At 46.3% G+C, this 17,687-nt stretch overlaps 1 protein-coding gene across 1 annotated transcript; it reads left to right on the forward strand.

Annotated features, from left to right (window-relative positions):
* Positions 1–8,588: 8,588 nt before the first annotated feature.
* Positions 8,589–14,228, forward strand: LOC146784011 (2'-5'-oligoadenylate synthase 1-like). The gene is made up of 3 exons (XM_085632891.1): positions 8,589–8,612; positions 8,758–9,064; positions 14,047–14,228. Exons 1-3 carry the CDS (start codon positions 8,589–8,591, stop codon positions 14,226–14,228), a joined length of 513 nt encoding a protein of 170 aa, XP_085489017.1.
* The last annotated feature ends 3,459 nt before the right edge of the window (positions 14,229–17,687 follow it).

The raw sequence follows: 17,687 nt of genomic DNA on the forward strand, positions 1-17,687 counted from the left end.
TCCCTTGTCTCAGTCTCACGTATAAAAACAACTCTAGTGGTGTATGTTGGGTGTCTCCAAAAAATTGAGCTACTGTACAGAAATGTCCGTTAAAAAACAGGGCTCCCCATGTTCGTCTGTGTACTCGTACGCATAATCTCCGAAACCCTTCTTCCTGCAACAGGGAAAGCTGTGGATGGTACACCAGAGGTAGGGCAGGGGAATATAGGATTGAGGCCCCCAGAGTCTTCATGATATAGTGCCATGCCCCCACCGTACCCCCCAGTGTAGAGGACTCGGGGTCCCGAGGGCGGTATTGCGCATATAGCATTCCCTCCAAAGGAACGGGGTCCGCCAACCAGTGCTCCGCCGCGACCTGCGGCATGCACGCCGGCGGGCACACCCAGTAATAAGCATAATGAGCTTGGGCACAAGCATGGTACAGCTCGAGGTCCGGAATGTCAAATCCCCCTTGCGCCTCCGGGCGTGTCAGCACCATCCAACGGACCCGTGCCGTCTTGCCGCCTCAGAAAAGCCGCGTGAGTTCCGTGCGTAATGTTTTTTAAAAAATTCGCCCCGGATGGTACGGGATGTTCAAGAATCTGTCTAAGGTCTTTGATTGTGTTGTACATAGTAAACTTTGGCACATTCTGAAGGAAAATGTGAGTGGATGATGCAATAATTCATTTTATAAGGGATCTATATATGGATGCTACGTCCATGGTCCATTTCGGAAGGCATGGCAAATGTACAAACCCATTTAAAATTTAAAAGACATGGGTGCGTTTTGGTGACGTTCCTGTTCGCCCTTTATACAAATAATTTGAATAATGCTCTGATCAACACCTCGAAAGATACCCCATATGAACTGACGTATCCCCTCCCTATTCTGCTTTATGCAGATGACGCCATTTTGCTGTCAAGAACTCTTTTGGCTCTTCAACATTTGATTGTACAATACTCATCCTTTATGTCTGATTTGGACTTGTATGTTAACAAAGATAAAAATGTATCTTATGGCGATGGGTGGTGATAAAAAGAACCCGATTAGATATCATCTAGCCGGGGGAAAAATAGAGCAAGTTCAATGGTTTAATTTTGTAGGGGTTGTTTTTGATTTAAATAGAATTGGAATGAGATGTTGCAGAGTTGAGCTAACCTCATGGCCCAAAGTATCGCTGCCATTTTTAGATTTTCCCACAAACTGGGCTGTAAGCCAATATTGGAAATTAAGATTACTGTTTTTACCAGAAGTTTTATAACCTATGATTGCTGCTACATCTGTCTATTTTAACATGAACTGTTAATTTTACTTGGAAATTGTTTGTTTTTGTATTGTAATACTTTTAATGTAGGACTCTTGTATGCCATGAAATGTATATCTTACATGTACTTTTTATGCATTCCTATTGAATTGCGAAATAAAGTCGTTGATTGATTGACAAATTGTAGTGTGCTCTTGTCCCATGCTAACCAAAGGGCTGCATCTATGTCGCAATAATTCAACAGTCAGGCAATTATCAGACATGGAGTGGTGCCCGGGAGGGAGGGTCTGGTCATCAGTGCTCTGTGGGCTTTTTTCACAATTAGCTGTTTCAAGATTGCGTCTTCGCCAAATATGGTTGTGAGAAGGCGTTCCCCAAAGTCCTCCATTCGGTCAGTGTTGTTGGACTCGGGAATCCCTATAATGTGCAAATTGTTTTTTCTTAATCTCGCTTCTAAATGTTCATATTTGGCTGAAATTATTTTGAGTATTTTCTCCATGTTGAGCATTTGCTCACCCCCCGTTGAAGCAGCGTCCTCCACCGCAGATATTCTGTGCTTTACCTCTGTTATATGACCATCTTATTTTTCCAGTTTGTGGTTGATAGCATCCATTCTGGTGCACATACAATCCATTTTGATCTCAATGGAACTAAGGCTTTGTTGCATAGCGACGAGTAGAGACTTCATATCTGCCATCTCTATCATTTCTTCTATAGGGGTGTCTTCAAGTCGTGTGGGATCGGCTCCACTTCCCATCATACAAGCAGATTATGGCCATTAAACTAATTTAGTTTGGCGCCCACCCATTTTGTCCATCGTTATAGGTAGTAGCACTCTCATATCACCAGTGATTTGAAGTTTGATGTTAGTACCTCACACGCTGAAGTAGTTCCACTGATGTGTATTGCGCCCAAGAGTCTCTCGATATGCCCTCAAATTCTGTCTGATTCAGGGGTCTTGGTTCCACGAGATCCTACCACACCTCCACGGCCCATTCAGAGGGGCATGAGCACACCCGGGCGAAGTAATCAGGTCAAAATAAACGTTGAGGAGCTACCAGCCTCGCAGCGTCTGGACGCATCAAAATCTCTCCACAAGGTCCACTTCTTTCTCACTGCCTATGCTTGTATTTCTCGGGAGAGGTAGGCAATCACCATTTGGGCACAGTCCACAGAGCTATAGGCAGTGCTTTAAATAGGCCGGTACTCACCCGTACTAAGTACCGGCACTTCTGAATTTTCTGCCCTTGAGTACCGGAACTTCTCCTTGTCCAAACAGAGTACCGGCACTCACGGGGCAGCAACGCAGAAAGGAAATGTGTATGTGCTGAAAGAAGGGCAACACAGCTGACGAGTCAGCCTGTTTTCGTATAGCACTCTGATAATCGAGTGATAACTTGCACTGTGCTAATTCAGCAGCAGACCCAGGCGCGCAACGCCCACCCCACCCCGTCGTATGTGTCAGCCCGGGCTGAGACAGCTTCCCGGGCACACACACAGCTGCACCCAGGTACTTCACAGGTCTTTAAAAGACCGTTTACTTGTTAATGAGGCTTTGTTTGGAACTCCTTCCCGCTGGCGATCTAATCCTGCACTGACCTATTGCAATTCAGGAAGTCCCTTAAAACGTGGCTATTTGCACAAGCCTATAACTAAAGTTGTCTGCTGATAACCTCAGAGCCTTCATAGCGCCATGAAACCACCCGGTGTACGTGCGCTTTACAAATCATTATTAACATTAACATTTGTTGTTCTTTCACCCCTTCTTAGAGCCCCTGCATCTTTACTCTGCTGATAACTGGAAGAATCAGCCCCCCCTGAAATTTTTATTAGCCACTCCCCTCTCCCTCCCCCCCACCCCCTCCCCCCCCGGAATTTCACTCCAGTTGTGCCTCTGAGCAGACCTATGCATTAATTCGGAGCTGCAAGGAGTTTTGGAGGGGCCGGAATCGCACTGTGATTATTGACACAGTGTCCAGTCAGGCTCAGTGGAGTCAATAGCACTGTAGGTGTGTGAGAAGGGCCTTCTAACAGCTATATCTTGTGACTTGAGGGGAATCGAAGTGATGTGCTACTACATCAGAGTATGCCAACACTTGTCTGGAGCAAGGTTGTCGGCAAGAGGTGGTGACACTGATGTAGACAGGGTGGGAATCAAGGTTTTGTAATGCAAGGCCAGTAAATGTAACCATTTCTAATAACAAAAGTATTGAATGCAGTTGACAGTTGAAATGGGTCGTTGGCTGTAGAAGACTGGATTCAGAGAGTAAAGTCACATAAGGAATCAATGAAGCCCGTTCCTCCATTATCAAATGTTGACAATGATAATCAGGTTCACTATTTTGAAGCAAGAATATTTTCTCAAGCTTCATTGTTCATAAGTGCTCGTGTGTCACTGTGCGTGATTTTGCATGCATGAGTGTTGTCTGCAGTGTTCAGCACAGCAAATGTATAGCTTCCATCCCGAAAAGCCTTATATTACCACAGTCCGGCGTGAAGCGCATGTAAAAGGGTTCGCTTATAGCAAGTACTAGACCACTCTTTCTCGCCCCAGTGTAGATATGCTTTTTCTGCAGTGTCTCAACACAACTGTATTTTGTTTTAAAGAGGCCATTTTCTCTAGGGTTAATGGAGTGGGTCTGGGAGAGGCAGAGGTGGGCAAACCAACAAATAAAGAAGGATAGCAAGTCAGAGTCAAATTAAGAGTCCGGCTTGGCTTGAAGAGCCCTTACATAAATCGAGCCTTGAAAACATCAACATTGAAATAAAAAGTGTATTCTTTAACATGTGGAAGCATTTTACCTTGGTACATAAGATTATATCATCACATTGAGAGGAGTTTATTAAAAGTGATAGTGAAGTTGGAAACTTTTGAGCTCCCACCATGACCACAATGCCACTAGTGAACTAAGAAGCAAATCAGTTCTCATGTGTACATTATATATAGCCTATTTTGTTTTATGAATGAAGCAACATTATAGTGCATTACATCTAACACAAGATTTGACTGTACAGCATACATCCTGAACTTGTGTATTTGAATATACGATAATATGTGATAATGAAGAAAAAAAGGAAAGCTTCTGTATCATTATGCACATTTGCACACCATGAAAATCTCAATAAAATTAAATATGTGCTCTTGGACACACCCCTTAGCACCGCCCATAGCCCCACCTCCAAACCCACCCCTAGTCCACAAATCAATTTGGTGAGTTCCTGCACTTATTTTTTTCCATTTAAAGCACTGGCTATAGGATATGATTAATCAAGGGTAGGCAGAGTACAACCATATGCAGTAGGCTCTACGAGCAGTGTTCACCAAGACAGTTGGGCCCAGAGTAGCAGAGAATCAGTGGGTAGTGCAGTGCACTGTATACATATTCTATGGCGCAGTTATCACTGGCATCTTCTCACCACAGCATTCACTGCCATTGCAAATATCTCCCAATTCCTCTGTGCGACAGATCTATACTAATTGATGTTGTTTAGGGCATCTCCTCATCTTCAACACGTCAGGTCCTGTAGTGGTCTCCGGTCAGCCTCGGTCTGCGCTGCCGCCGCTCGGCCCCCATCAGCGAGTGCACAGCACCCAGGCCCACAAGCAACCAAACGCTCAATTTATTTTGTAGGTGGCAGGGCCCCGCAGTCAGTCCAGGGACCCTGTGCTTCCCTGCCGCTCAGACCGGGGGCCCAGCCATGCTGTATCCTTCCTGGGGACGTCTCCAGGAGGGAGCGGAGAGTGGGCCAACACCCCCACCCATCAATAGCCTCTCACTCTGGCAGGCAGAGCTGGGCCCCGGCTGCCGTCACACCCGGGCACGGGAGGCCCGGTGCACAGGGCTCGGGCTCAATTGTAGGCAAGCCGCCCTGACTCCGCTGGACGCAGCCCCATCACTGGACGAAAAATATGCGAGCAATTTTCCTCAGTCTCTCCACTGCAATGTCAGGAACATCCGCTGGGCTTCTCACACAGGTCAGCGTTCAGGAATATATATGCAGTGTTAGCTGCCAATTCAGGTACACAGGTTCATAGAAGGCCTACAGGGCTCAATCAATCAATGAATCAATCAGGAGTTTGTATAGCACAGCTACTCACCCGTGAGGGTCTCATGCCGCTGCAGTTTCTCTCCCAAAAAGCAGGGAAATGCACCTGTCTGTAGCTTTTGCTGATCATGTGGGCATCTGGGGCAGGATATTGGTGGATGAAGGCCCCAAACTGCAGGATCCTCACATATGTGAGGCCATCTTGCATGCCGGCTATCTAGCGCCCCCACTGTTCAAGCCCTTGTACTCTGCTATCTGGATGGTGGTAATACCCAGCTCTATGGTCTACCATACTCCACATTGGCCCACCATGCAGGCATCCTACACATCTCAGCATATCTCATCCTGGGACTGAAGAAATATGATCTCATAACTCCAATCCTAACGAAACTCCATTAACTCCACTTGGCAACCGGCACCATTCTCATAATCTGATGCATCATTTACAAAGCCATAACAACCAGTACCACTGGTTATCTTGCAGACAAGCTCACCATCTCTGGTGGCTCGCAACACACTTGCAGCTAGGATACTATCAGACTGGAGGCTAAGAAGTGGCCTTTTCCATCTATGCACCCAGGACCTGGAACAGCATCCTTGTATCCATCAAGATCCTGCCTCCAATGCTGCTAACAATTTAGGAAAAAGTTGAAAACGCAGCTCTTTAAAGAAGACTACATCAAAAAGATGTATTCGTACACTTTTGCTCCTGGAACCAAGCTACCTTTCCTATCACCTTTTGACTGTATGCTTGCCTTTCACCCTTTACAACACTCTGCTGCCTTTTGACCAGGTTCACATTACAGAAATACTACATACTTATGCCTACATACTGAGGCATGTTCAAACCTTGTTTGTACAACAAACTTGCAGAATTAGGCCATCATTACGAGTGCCTTGGAGGGAAGGAGCTATTTATCAGACCTGATGAAATACAGCTCTCTAGGTTTTCGGTTGCAATGCACTGCACCTATTCTGTGTTTTGGGGGATCATCATGAATGTTGGTGTTTAAGGCACCAACATTTACATGCCATTGCAAATACCATCTTTTTCTATAGTTACATTTCGGCTACTTTTAAACCTAACAGAGGATGACACTTTAGCACACCTAGCAATTACTGGATGTAGTAAACCAGCAAACTTCGGAATTCTGATCCTTGTGCAAACACGGATTTGCTCAGCGGTCAGAAAACTCAGGTTCACTTATAACCAGGGCCTTAGTAAATTGCAAGATCTGATTATGGGAGTATTTGCCCCTCCAGAGTGCTTTAGATTATTTTTTACAATTGTGCAAAATATTACTTACATTTTTACTGAGAGGGCAAAGCTCATAAAAATTGCACAGGTTTGCACAGAACCCAACGCCCTTTGCATTGTCTACATACAATAGACTCAAGTGTAAATGGTTTCAACTTTTGGGCATTGCCACATCAGACCTCAGAGTGGTGCACTAGGCTAAGTGGCTAACTGATATTTTTAGGTATGGCATCAGTCAAAACCTTTTGATTTTACTAAAATTATATAGGTTTATCATGTACATACTTAAAGGGGCTGTCAGCCAGCCTTTTTCATCCACTAGGCTTTTGTTGTGTAATTCACATTTGTCTTCTGCCCACTGCAGAATACAGCATGAGGAATGGGTAAGCTTACTTCTGCGTTTGTCTAACTTCACTGTGAGCAACGGCATTACACTCTTTCACAAGGAACGCATATGCACACAAAGTAGTTCCCCCTCAATGCAGGGGCAGTGTTTGCTTTTTGAAACCAAAGAAATATTTTTGTTTAAAGCCATTTTTTGAATATATATTGTTGAGACCCCAACAGCTCCACCAACAATAACGTTTTGCAAAAACCAGAGCAAAACAAAACAATCATGACAAACCCAAAAGGCTTTCAGTCAAAAAATAACCTACTTACTGGCTGTGCCAATGCCTTTTTGTTTAGAATCTTTTCATTAGTTTTATAACCATGAAAGAAACAGTACAAACTCCTGCCCCTGGTCGACAGTTGTCAGAGTAAATCCACACTCCCCATACTAGGCGTAAAGACACCAACACATACAATCTCACTCCACGTACAATAAGCCATAAAACCCCACCTTGTTCTGGCCTGGCTGTGCCAATGCTTGTTATTGGGTCCATCTTAACCCATGTTTTGATCCAAGAGCTTATTTAAATAACCACCCTTGATTCTAAGACCAACACACATTTGATCGTATTCCTCCTTGCGCTATGTAAATACCCCCAATAAAGTCAATAAAAATGAAATAAATTATCTGCACAGCCTTAATTTGGTCTCGGAGTGGTGCCAGAAAATATCCCAGTAACGTTTCTCCAAGCCCCATATTGGTGATTGACAGGAATGTGCTGCCTAGGTTCGATTTCTGTAGGGTACGGGCCGCCAATGTTGTCTCGAAACTAAATATGCGTGGAGGCCAACTATCATGGTCAAAATATGGTTACATATTCAAAGTAAAATATCAAACTAAATCTTATAGCTGCCTTCTTATTAAGTGGCCGCAATGTTGCGAAAATAATGTGCCTAATGGGCTGCAATTTACTTTTGTAGTACTCTTGAATTCCAGAAGTAAGCCAGGAGAAAGCCAGTGGTACTCCTAGTTTACACCTGAAATTAATGAGTAATCCAGTAGTACTACAAGGGTAAGTGGCATTAAAGCATACGCCAGTCTTTGTGAATTGGGGCCACAGTCCCTACCATCCGCTCAGTGAAGATGGTGTAATAAAGTGGGTCACAATGCATCTACCTTTGTTACTTTCCTGCGCAGCTCTATGTCATCCCATTCCTAGTTTGAAGGTCCAGAAGTAGCGGCTCCTCCGCTAAGGTGGAGGAGCATCGCCCCACTGCTTAGAAGCAGTGAAAGAAAGGAAAAATAAAATGATAATAACGTAATGTTGTTATCATTCTATTTTGTCCTGCTGCAGCAGCTTTGCGTGATGGGGCAGGTTGGGGTGCTCTGCTCACAGAGCAGGGCAGGGAAGGAGTGGTAACACCCTCCTATGTGCCTAATGACTTTTTGTCCGTCCCGAGAAACAGTCCTGCGCACTTCGCATGTTTTCGATGCAGGCTGCATTACAGCCTGCGTGGAGAACATGTAGAGGCCCACAGTCCCTGGCTGAACGACGAACCACAGCACTCAGACTAATCACAACGCTGCACTGCAGGGTTGTGATTGGTTAGGGGAGCCTGGGTGCTTACCAATTACAATGCTGCATTGCAGCGTTGTGATTGGTCAAGGGAGCCTGGCTGCCTGCTTCCTGTTCCATTCCAGAGGAGAGATGATGGAGAGATGCAATGGCAAGGTAAGTTTTGCTTCTTTTTTTTATAATCCCCTTACTTCCCCCTCTCCCCCACCTCGTCTCACCACACCCGATCCGTGTCTGCCGCAACTAAGGTCCAAGGCATGATTCACCTACAATAACAACCCTGTTCCTTCTGGTTTTGTAGGGTGGATCCTCTGGTAAAGGCACAGCATTGAAGAATGGTTCTGATGCAGACTTGATGGTCTTCCTCAGCTGCTGCCAGTCTTTACAGGACCAGAATAAGGAGCGAGACAATGTCATTGAGGAAATCCGTGAGATGTTGAACAAATGCCGGAAAAGCATCGCCTACAAGCTTGAGATCGATGAACCAAGAGTCACTCTGGATCCTAAGGGAAAACTGCGCAAGCCACGTTCCCTGTCCTTCAGCTTACGTTCCCAGAAGGGGAATGAGGCCATCGATGTGAATGTACTACCTGCTTTTGACATTTTAAGTAAAGTAATAACATGATTATCTATTGTGTAAGGCACTTGTTCACTTGGTGCTGCAGATAACAGAAGTGTATTGCTCAACTCAATGGTACTCTCAGTAAAATGAAATGGCTGAGGGTTTAATGGACAAATCAGGATTCAAGCCTATGACCATGTAGTTACACAGCATGTATGCCAGTGAATGCATCTGCTCCAAGAGCTACCAAGCTAGTTGTGCCAGGAATGATACAGCTTCACTACATATTGGGAATGTTACCGATCTTTATGCCACACTCACTACTGTGCACTATTAATCTAGAAATCAAGGGCTTTGTGTGGGGCTAAAGCAAACCCTTGCCCCGCATGCCCAAACTATATATGCACACATGGGGGTGGGGTCTCCATCTACCGCACAGGGGCACCTATTACCTGGCAAACTGCTTATCACATCTGACAAACTGGGTGGAGGTAATGCAAGATCCCATGGCCAGCCACCAGATTGAGAGTGCTACAACACACTGGGGGGCATCTATCTATGCCCTCTGTGCAGCAAAACCCGAGGCATGGGTACTGGCCAACCCAATAATATTGTACATGCTCGAAGTCTGGAAGCAGGCGCATATACGCCCCAGAGTGAACCCTTGGCTCCATGCAGCGTCCCCTATTTGGAATTAATGAATGAATGAAACTAAATTTATTAAGCGCATAGCTACCCAGGGGCATCCCAACGCTGAAGCAGTAAACCGAGAAGATATCCTAGCAACACTTAGGAGAAGTGCCAGGTTTTTAACAGTTCCCGAAAGGCCAGGTGGCTGGGTTCCCGCCGTAAGCAGAGAGGGAAGGAGTTCCACAGCCTTGCGGAGTTATAAGAAAATAGACAACCGCCACTTCTGGCTTTCTTAATCTTGGGAACGACGGCCAGATGCAAATCATCTGACCACAGCCGTCTGTTCGCCAGGTAGGGCTGGACCATGGAATGGTTAATCGCTGGTCTGTTCCCTGCTAACATCTTGTGGGCGATGAACATAGCCTTAAAGTTTACTCTCTCATGGACAGGGAGCCAGTGGAGGGACTTCAAGGCGGGTTTTGCGGATTATCGGTTCGAAGTCCACACGAGAATCCTTGCTGCGCAGTTTTGTACCGTTTGGAGTTTTGCTAAGGTTGAGCCGTTGAGCCCGGAGCACCAAGGTAAAGGGCGTTTCCGTAGTCCTGGCGGGAAAGAATGAGCACCTGTACCATGAGCTTTCTTGCCTGGAAGGGAAGAAGTGGAAGCACTTTGCGGAGTGATGGAGCAGGGGAAAATACAAACATTTTTGTACCCCCTTCGAAGTTAATGACCTCATAACCTTAAAAATACTAACTGTTTGAATGCATGAAATAACCAATAAATGCACCTTTAATTAGACGCTGCACACGGGAAACTAACTGGCATTTGCAAAAATCTAATTTATTTACCAATGTGAAATTAAATTAACATAGGTTTGTGATTCGTGTAGAAAACAGAAGTAAATTGCATGTATTTTGTTGTAGTAAAAATATATCGTGCAAAAAGAATGCAGATGGTAAGTAAAATGGCTTTAAATGTCGCTTATGCTAGGTGACACCTAACACGGGTCATTAGAATGGTGGGTGGTAAACAGAATGGCTTATTTTCTATGTCTAATTTCTGCTATGTTTTCATATTAGTTCCGTTCGGGCCTGCTAGGCCTCGCTGAGAAAATGGCCGCTGCCGAGAGATGTGATTACGTGTAACAAAGCTGGCACCCGCGCATGAGCATAATAGAAGTTTCAGTCACAAGTGTGTGGCCTATGCCCGGAGTGAGAGATGTCAAGGTTGAACTGACCTAGGACAAGAGTTGTGCCAACAATCCCTGTGTGAATGCATGGGAACGGATGAGAGACTTGACCTGCAGAAGATGATCCTATTCATCATTGATGGAAATTGTTGCAAATACTTTAACAAAGTTAAATATTGTGACTTGACAAGTCACAAGAGTGGGGCAAAAACGTATTATTTACAGAACCGGTTTAGGCAAGGAGGACAATGAGGTGACCATCACCACCCCTCCAATGGACCAATCAGAATGAAGGCAGCCCCTAAAAAGTTTCAATTTTGGGTATAGCAAGTTAGTGAAAGGGTATAAAAAAGTGGTGCTTATGATGACGTTGTGGCACTTGCTTATTCTTCTTTAATTCAACATGACACGCTGTCTGTTGAGCCGATTTGGGCAAAAAAGGAACGAGACCGTCGCGGGAGTCTATCCTGGGAGGGAATACGTCCGAGGAGGTTAGAGGGACAGTCAGTCAGTTTGGGAACCTATCCTGTGATCTGCGGTTCATGTTCTGGGGAACTATTCTCGTTATCGCCCTAAGTCCAAGGGTAATGAGTATTTTCCGTTTCTATTTCAATCTTTACTTGAATGTTTATTAAATGGATGTCTATAATTTTGTCTAATAAAACTTTACTTATTCAATTTATTCAATGAATCTAGATAAAATTTCATGCTAACTCAAACTGAGTTTGTGGTTAATAGAATTAAAGATATGATCCATAAAAGCTAAAGGTTTAATTGTGATTGAGCTGGACTTAATCACCATCAACTGATTCCTACTAGTTGGTCCATCGACCCAAAATAGCAGAGTATCTTGATGTTTAAAACCGAAAATTCTAGAGTCAAATGTATATAATGTATATAGTTATTATTTTGGGAAAAATAGTATCAAGGTACCCCATATGTCTTGCAGCTCGCCAGCTTATCACTGATCCAGAAAACTGAGTGAATGGATGTTTCCGGTGTTATGGGCCCCACCGAATAACAAGTGGTGTAAGGGTTTTGCTGGGTTGGTGTCGTTTGTAAAGGTTTTGTTATAGCCGTGCTGCATCAGAAGCTTCCTTAGGATACCATAGCAGGAAGCCGCAACCTTCCGAGGATGGACCGTAAAGCTGAGATCTTGATCAAGCCAGGTACCCAGACTCTTTATCTGAGTTTTTGGGGACAGGGGAGGGTCCCATACAGGCTGGACACATTACGTCCGCTTTAGAGAGAAGGGTTACCATGGAGCATCAACTCGTTCTTATCACGTTGAGTTTTAAATAAGAATGATTCATCCACTTGACTACCTCTTCTAAACAAGAGCAAAGGCCGAGGGCGGCATTATCAGAGTGGTTCAGTGCTACGACCAGTTGGGTGTCATCAGCATAGGTCACTATGTGAACCCCAAACGGGACCATAATCTCCACAAGCGGAGTCATATAGACATCAAAAAGGGAAGGACTCAAGGACGATCTCTGAGGGACTCCGCAGTAGAGAGGCATGGATTTTGAAATGACCTCACCCTCAAAAACCCGAAAGGATCTCCCTTCCAGTAATGATTGCAGCCAAGTTAAAGCTAGTCCGGTCACCCCCAAGCTTCTTAGTCGATGGACCAAGATTTGGTGGTTGACCGTGTCAAATGCTGCTCTGAGGTCCAAGAGGATGACAGTTGTGGAACCACCAGCGTCAAGAATCTTTTTAGACTCTTCGTCCACTGCTAACAAAGCAGTTTCTGTTCCCTGACGCAGACGAAAACTGGTTTTGACTGAAATGTGCATATTTTAAATTGTTGCATAGCTGGTACTGACAGGCCCAACTACGCAAAGCAGGTCTGTTACTGCACCCCAACTGTTGGAGGTGTTGGATAGGGGGGTTCGATATGATGCATAGTCTATCGACCTACCCTAAACTTATTGGCTACTTGGTGGAGGTGTGGTCTACTCTTAGCGCACTGGAGGATGCCCTAATAGTTTGGGCAGATTAGTTCTACACAATATGTCTGCTTATGAGATACCCTCCAAACATGGGAGACGGTGGTTGGTAACGGGGCTAGCAGCTGCAAAACTGTACGCCCTTCGATATAGGAGGAAACAGATGGTTCTGAATGGAGAAGACTGGCTTCTGGAACCGGCAAAAGTTGCAGAGTGTGAACGGATCATATACAAGATAAATGACTAATTGGACGTATACTCCTGGTATAGGAACCATTTCAGCTGCCGGGGTGGGCGCAGAAGAAGGATCTATTGTATCCTTCCCAGTGAAGGTGATGATTGCGCCTGTAAGGCCCCATCTTTTTTTCTCCTGTTATTCATTCAGTGGTTGCAATTGGAAGGGCAACAAAGCCCCCCACTTCTTTTCTTTTCTCCTCATTTTGAACCCCACAGATGACAGTTGATGTTATGTACTATGTACCATGGGGGCTTCTTTCTGTGGCTTGGTAATACAGGTTTGCTTGTTTACTTTCTAGCATTGGGACAGCTTCAGTCTCATGATGTTCCTATGCTTACCTTAAACTCTTCTTGGAATACTGTGTTGATTTTGTGGGCATTACGCTCCAAAGGCCATTAAATAATTGTTGCAAAAAATGTAAAGCTATATCTGAATTGGAAACCTGCAGGATAGAGGTAGGAGAGGGACAAGAGAGAGACAAATGCTGTAAATCGGATCTGCTCACAACAACCTTGAGGAGCTGGTGAGGGCTGGAAAAAGAGGCTCATGATATCTTAGGAACTGAGAAGTAGCACTAGAAAAGCTAAAGATCTAGGAGACACAGGGGAGGTAGGAGAGTCTGCACTCCATTTTGGAATTTATGAGAGGGGGTTTGAGAGGGACAACACAACCTTTCCTCATATTGATGGATCACAATGTTACATCAACTCCTAGATCTGACAATTGCACATAGTCTATTTGTTAAACAGCTTGCTGTGCAAGTCTACACCAAAAGGAAGGAGGCAGAAGCCCGTCTCCCACTATAAGTAATTTTAACCAAGTCAGAGTTGGTGGTATGGTAAATGGCCCATTTTTGATCATGTGTACTTTGTTGTTGAGTGCTAACCAATGTTGTCTCCCTGCGTGTAGTAAAATGATGCAGTCACTGATTCCCTATTTATAATGGGCAGATGTCTCGCCCATTTAAATAAAATAAAAAAAGTTTGTTGATGTATAACGGCTCATTTCCATCCTTTGTTCAGACCAAGTTACTGCTGTTGTAAAACCAGATCCGATGATCTACAGCTCCTTGATTGAGGCTCGTGGTGGCCCTGGCGACTTCACTCCTTGCTTCACAGAACTGCAAAGAGACTTTGTGCAATGTTGCCCAGCAAAGCAAAGCCTGATCCGCCTGGTGAAGGAATGGTACATGACGGTAAGCTAATGAATCTATACAAAATGCTAACAATAGGAACACCGTGGCAAAGTTACTGCTAAAAGCACATACATAGGAGTGTGCACACCCTTTAATAATCCTTCAGCTTGATGTGTAGTCCTTTAGCAATGTGTGGCGCGCAACACCTGGTTCGCGCTCTGCCCATGCGCTTAGGATAATACTTGGACAAGCCGGTGAACACTTAGTTCAACAGGTACAAGCCACTACGTACGTGGCTCCATTATGAGACTTTTTGAACCTTTAAACAAACTGTTCCTCAATTCTTCTCTACATTTTTACCAAAACGTAACCATTTTTCGCCTCTAGAATTAAAAATAATTGCACATTGGGTATTTAAAACTTCCATATTTTATTTAAAAAAGATGACAATCCATGCCAAAATGGTTGAGCACAGGTTAAGAAAGCAATTCAGTTATATATTCTTTAGCATATGGGTTGTTTGAGAGAGGTAGAACATATTACATGCTCAGTATAAATGTAACGTTGCTATTTCAAACCAAAGGGCGTTTTGAATCAATCACGCTGCTCGGAATGGGATGTTGTCTCTCTTTAAAATGTCTTACAGTGACCTCTGAAGAAGAGATTATTCTCAAAATGCATTGGGTATTATATGTACGATGTTACAAATTGTGAACATACCAGAATGGATTGTCATCTTTTTTTAAAAAACATCACAACGTTAATAAAATATGGAAGTTTTAAATACCCAATGTGCAACTCCTTTGAATTCTAGAGGCGAAAAATGGTTACGTTTTGATGAAAATGTCAAGAAGAATTGAGGAACTGTTTGTTTAAAGGTAAAAAAAAAGTCTCATAATGGAGTCACGTACTTAGTGGCTTGAGTTTCAGGCTGTGCACCCTGTACCTGTTGAACTAAGTGTTCACCGGCTTGTCCCAAAGTTACTGCTACAAACACTACTCTGGTGACCTGCACACCATGTATTTGCCTTGCTGTTAGACTGCCCTGCTCCCTCTTTGTACCTTTTTTAGGCCTCGGCTAGGGTTGCAGAGCATGCGCTGTTCGCTTTGCGAGGCATGCAGTATACACTATAGTGGGGAAGCTTCGTGGAAGCTCCACCCACTCTCCACCCATATTTCTTATTGGCTTATTTCCTCAATGCCGCCTTCTGGTATGTTTCATGCTTATTAGTCCCGCCTCATGACGACTAGGTCGTCATTCGTATCCTGCCACGTCTACTGGCCACTTTACTTCAGGCACTATTTTGTTACCCTACCGCCACCCCCCCTCCCGCTGGCGGTCCTTCTCGGCCTCTCATACCCGCCTGCCACCCCCGTGGGTTTTGGGCCGGGGGGGGCAGCCGGACCACGTGGGGCATTTTTTGGGCTCTTTGGGCTGGTTGGGCTGGGGTTGGGCGGTTTTTGGGCTGGAGGGGTTTATAGCCGGCCATTTTGTGTCGCGAGCCACCATTTTGGTGGTCGTGACACGACAGCCGGCTAGGGGAGGCTCTGTGTCTGTATTTTTTTTAAGGTCAGGGCTTTTGGCGTGTGGCGTTTGGTGTTCCGGTGGCGTGGAGGTCGCAGGGCACGGGAAACATATCACAGCAGCGGCAGTACCGGTGGGGAAGACGTCGGGACGGAGATGGCGCAGTGGGACGACCTGCGCGTACTGGAGGCCATCCGACTGCTCGAGGATGCGGCCCGCATTGATATGTTGCGGCCCGAAGTGAAGGTGAGGCCCCCTAGGTGCGCCATGCGTGGCGTAGCTGCAGCGGTGCTCGCCTGCGACCCGCCACGGGCGCAGAAGCGTGCCCCGGCGGGGGGCGCGGCCGCGTGGGCCACGCGGCCACGCCAGTGAAGCGCCCACGTGCTGGGAAGCAGGGCAAAGCACGGAGGCCCATGTTGGCCTTCAAGGAAGGAGCGGGAGGGGAGGTGGGGTCTGGGGTAGTTCAGGGTCAGCGGGGGGAGCGCGGGCGAATGGCAGGCCCTTTTCGGGGGGCCCCTATTCGGGACCTAATCGTCTTCCCCACAGGTGTGGTGCCGAAAAAGGAGCCAGGCCAGTATCGACTGATTCAACATCTGTCATGGCCGGAAGGGGCGTCAGTCAATGATTACATAGCGGACGAACTGTCGTCGGTATCTTACTCATCGGTAGATGTGGCGCGGCGTTTGGTGGCGACGGTAGGGTCGGGCGCCCTAATGGCAAAGTGTGACATCAAGTCGGCTTTCCGGCTGTTACCGGTGCACCCGGAAGATTACCAACTGCTGGGGATACAGTTCGACGGATCCATTTTTGTCGACAAAGCGTTGCCCATGGGGTGTTCAATCTTGAGCACGTTGTTTGAACGTTTCAGCACCTTTTTGCAGTGGGCCTTTTCGTGGCGCATGGGCCATGAGGCGGTGACGCACTACCTGGATGACTTTTTCCTGGTGGGACTACCCGGTTCGGCGGACTGCCAGCAACAGCTGGACAGTTTTACAGAGCTCATGGGCTACCTGGGTGTGCCCCTGGCGCCAGAGAAGACACAAGGTCCCAGCACGGTGCTGTCATTTCTGGGGATAGAGTTAGACTCGGTGGCCATGCAGGCACCCTTGCCAGGGGACAAGAAGGTGCATATGCTGGTGTTGGTGGACACTATGTTGGGGAAACAGAAAGTGACGGTGCGGGAGGTGCAGGTTCTTTTGGGCCATCTGAAATTTGTGTGCCGAGTGGTGTGGGCGGGACGCACGTTTTGCAGGCGTTTGGGGTTGTCCCTGTCCGGTTTGACACTACCGCACCACCATTTGCGATAATCGGCAGGCACGAGGGAGGAATTGCATATGTGGCGGCCATTCTTGGAGCGCTTCAACGGTATCCCCATGGCTCCTCTGGAAGAGTGGGAATGGGACGAGACCATCTCCTCGGACGCGGCGGGGGTAGGTGGTTTTGGGCTGTATTGTTAGGGGAGGTGGTGCGCGGAGATCTGGTCGCTAGCTTGGCAGAACGGTGGGAGGAGCATTGCATTCTTGGATCTGTTTCCCCTGGTGGTGGCGGTGACGGTGTGGGAGCAGGAGCTAGCGCACAAAAAGGTGATTTTCAAGGTGGATAACATGTCGGTGGCGCACGTCAAGAATCGACAGTCGGCTCGGGATCCGCAGGTGCTCAAGCTGATGAGGGTGTTTGTACTGCAATGTTTGGAGCATGACATTTTGTTTCAAGCCCGTCATGTGCCAGGGGTGGACAATGACATTGCGGATGCTTTGTCTCGTTCACAGTGGCAGAGGTTCCATGGGTTAGCCACGGAGGCGGACGAATGCAAGACGCCGGTGCCAGCGGGGCTGTGGTCAGTAGGAGAGAGAGGGTCGTGCAACTGGTAAGAGGGTCCTTGGCCGCTTCCACATGGAAGGCATACGAGCAGGCATGGCGGGAGTTTTTGGATAGCGGGGCAGCGAGACATGACAATCACTGGGTGAGGAGTGAACAGGTGGTGCAGTTTATTTTGGCAATGA

Source organism: Triturus cristatus, chromosome 11 (assembly GCF_964204655.1).
Source record: "Triturus cristatus chromosome 11, aTriCri1.1, whole genome shotgun sequence".
Classification (NCBI taxonomy): domain Eukaryota; kingdom Metazoa; phylum Chordata; class Amphibia; order Caudata; family Salamandridae; genus Triturus; species Triturus cristatus.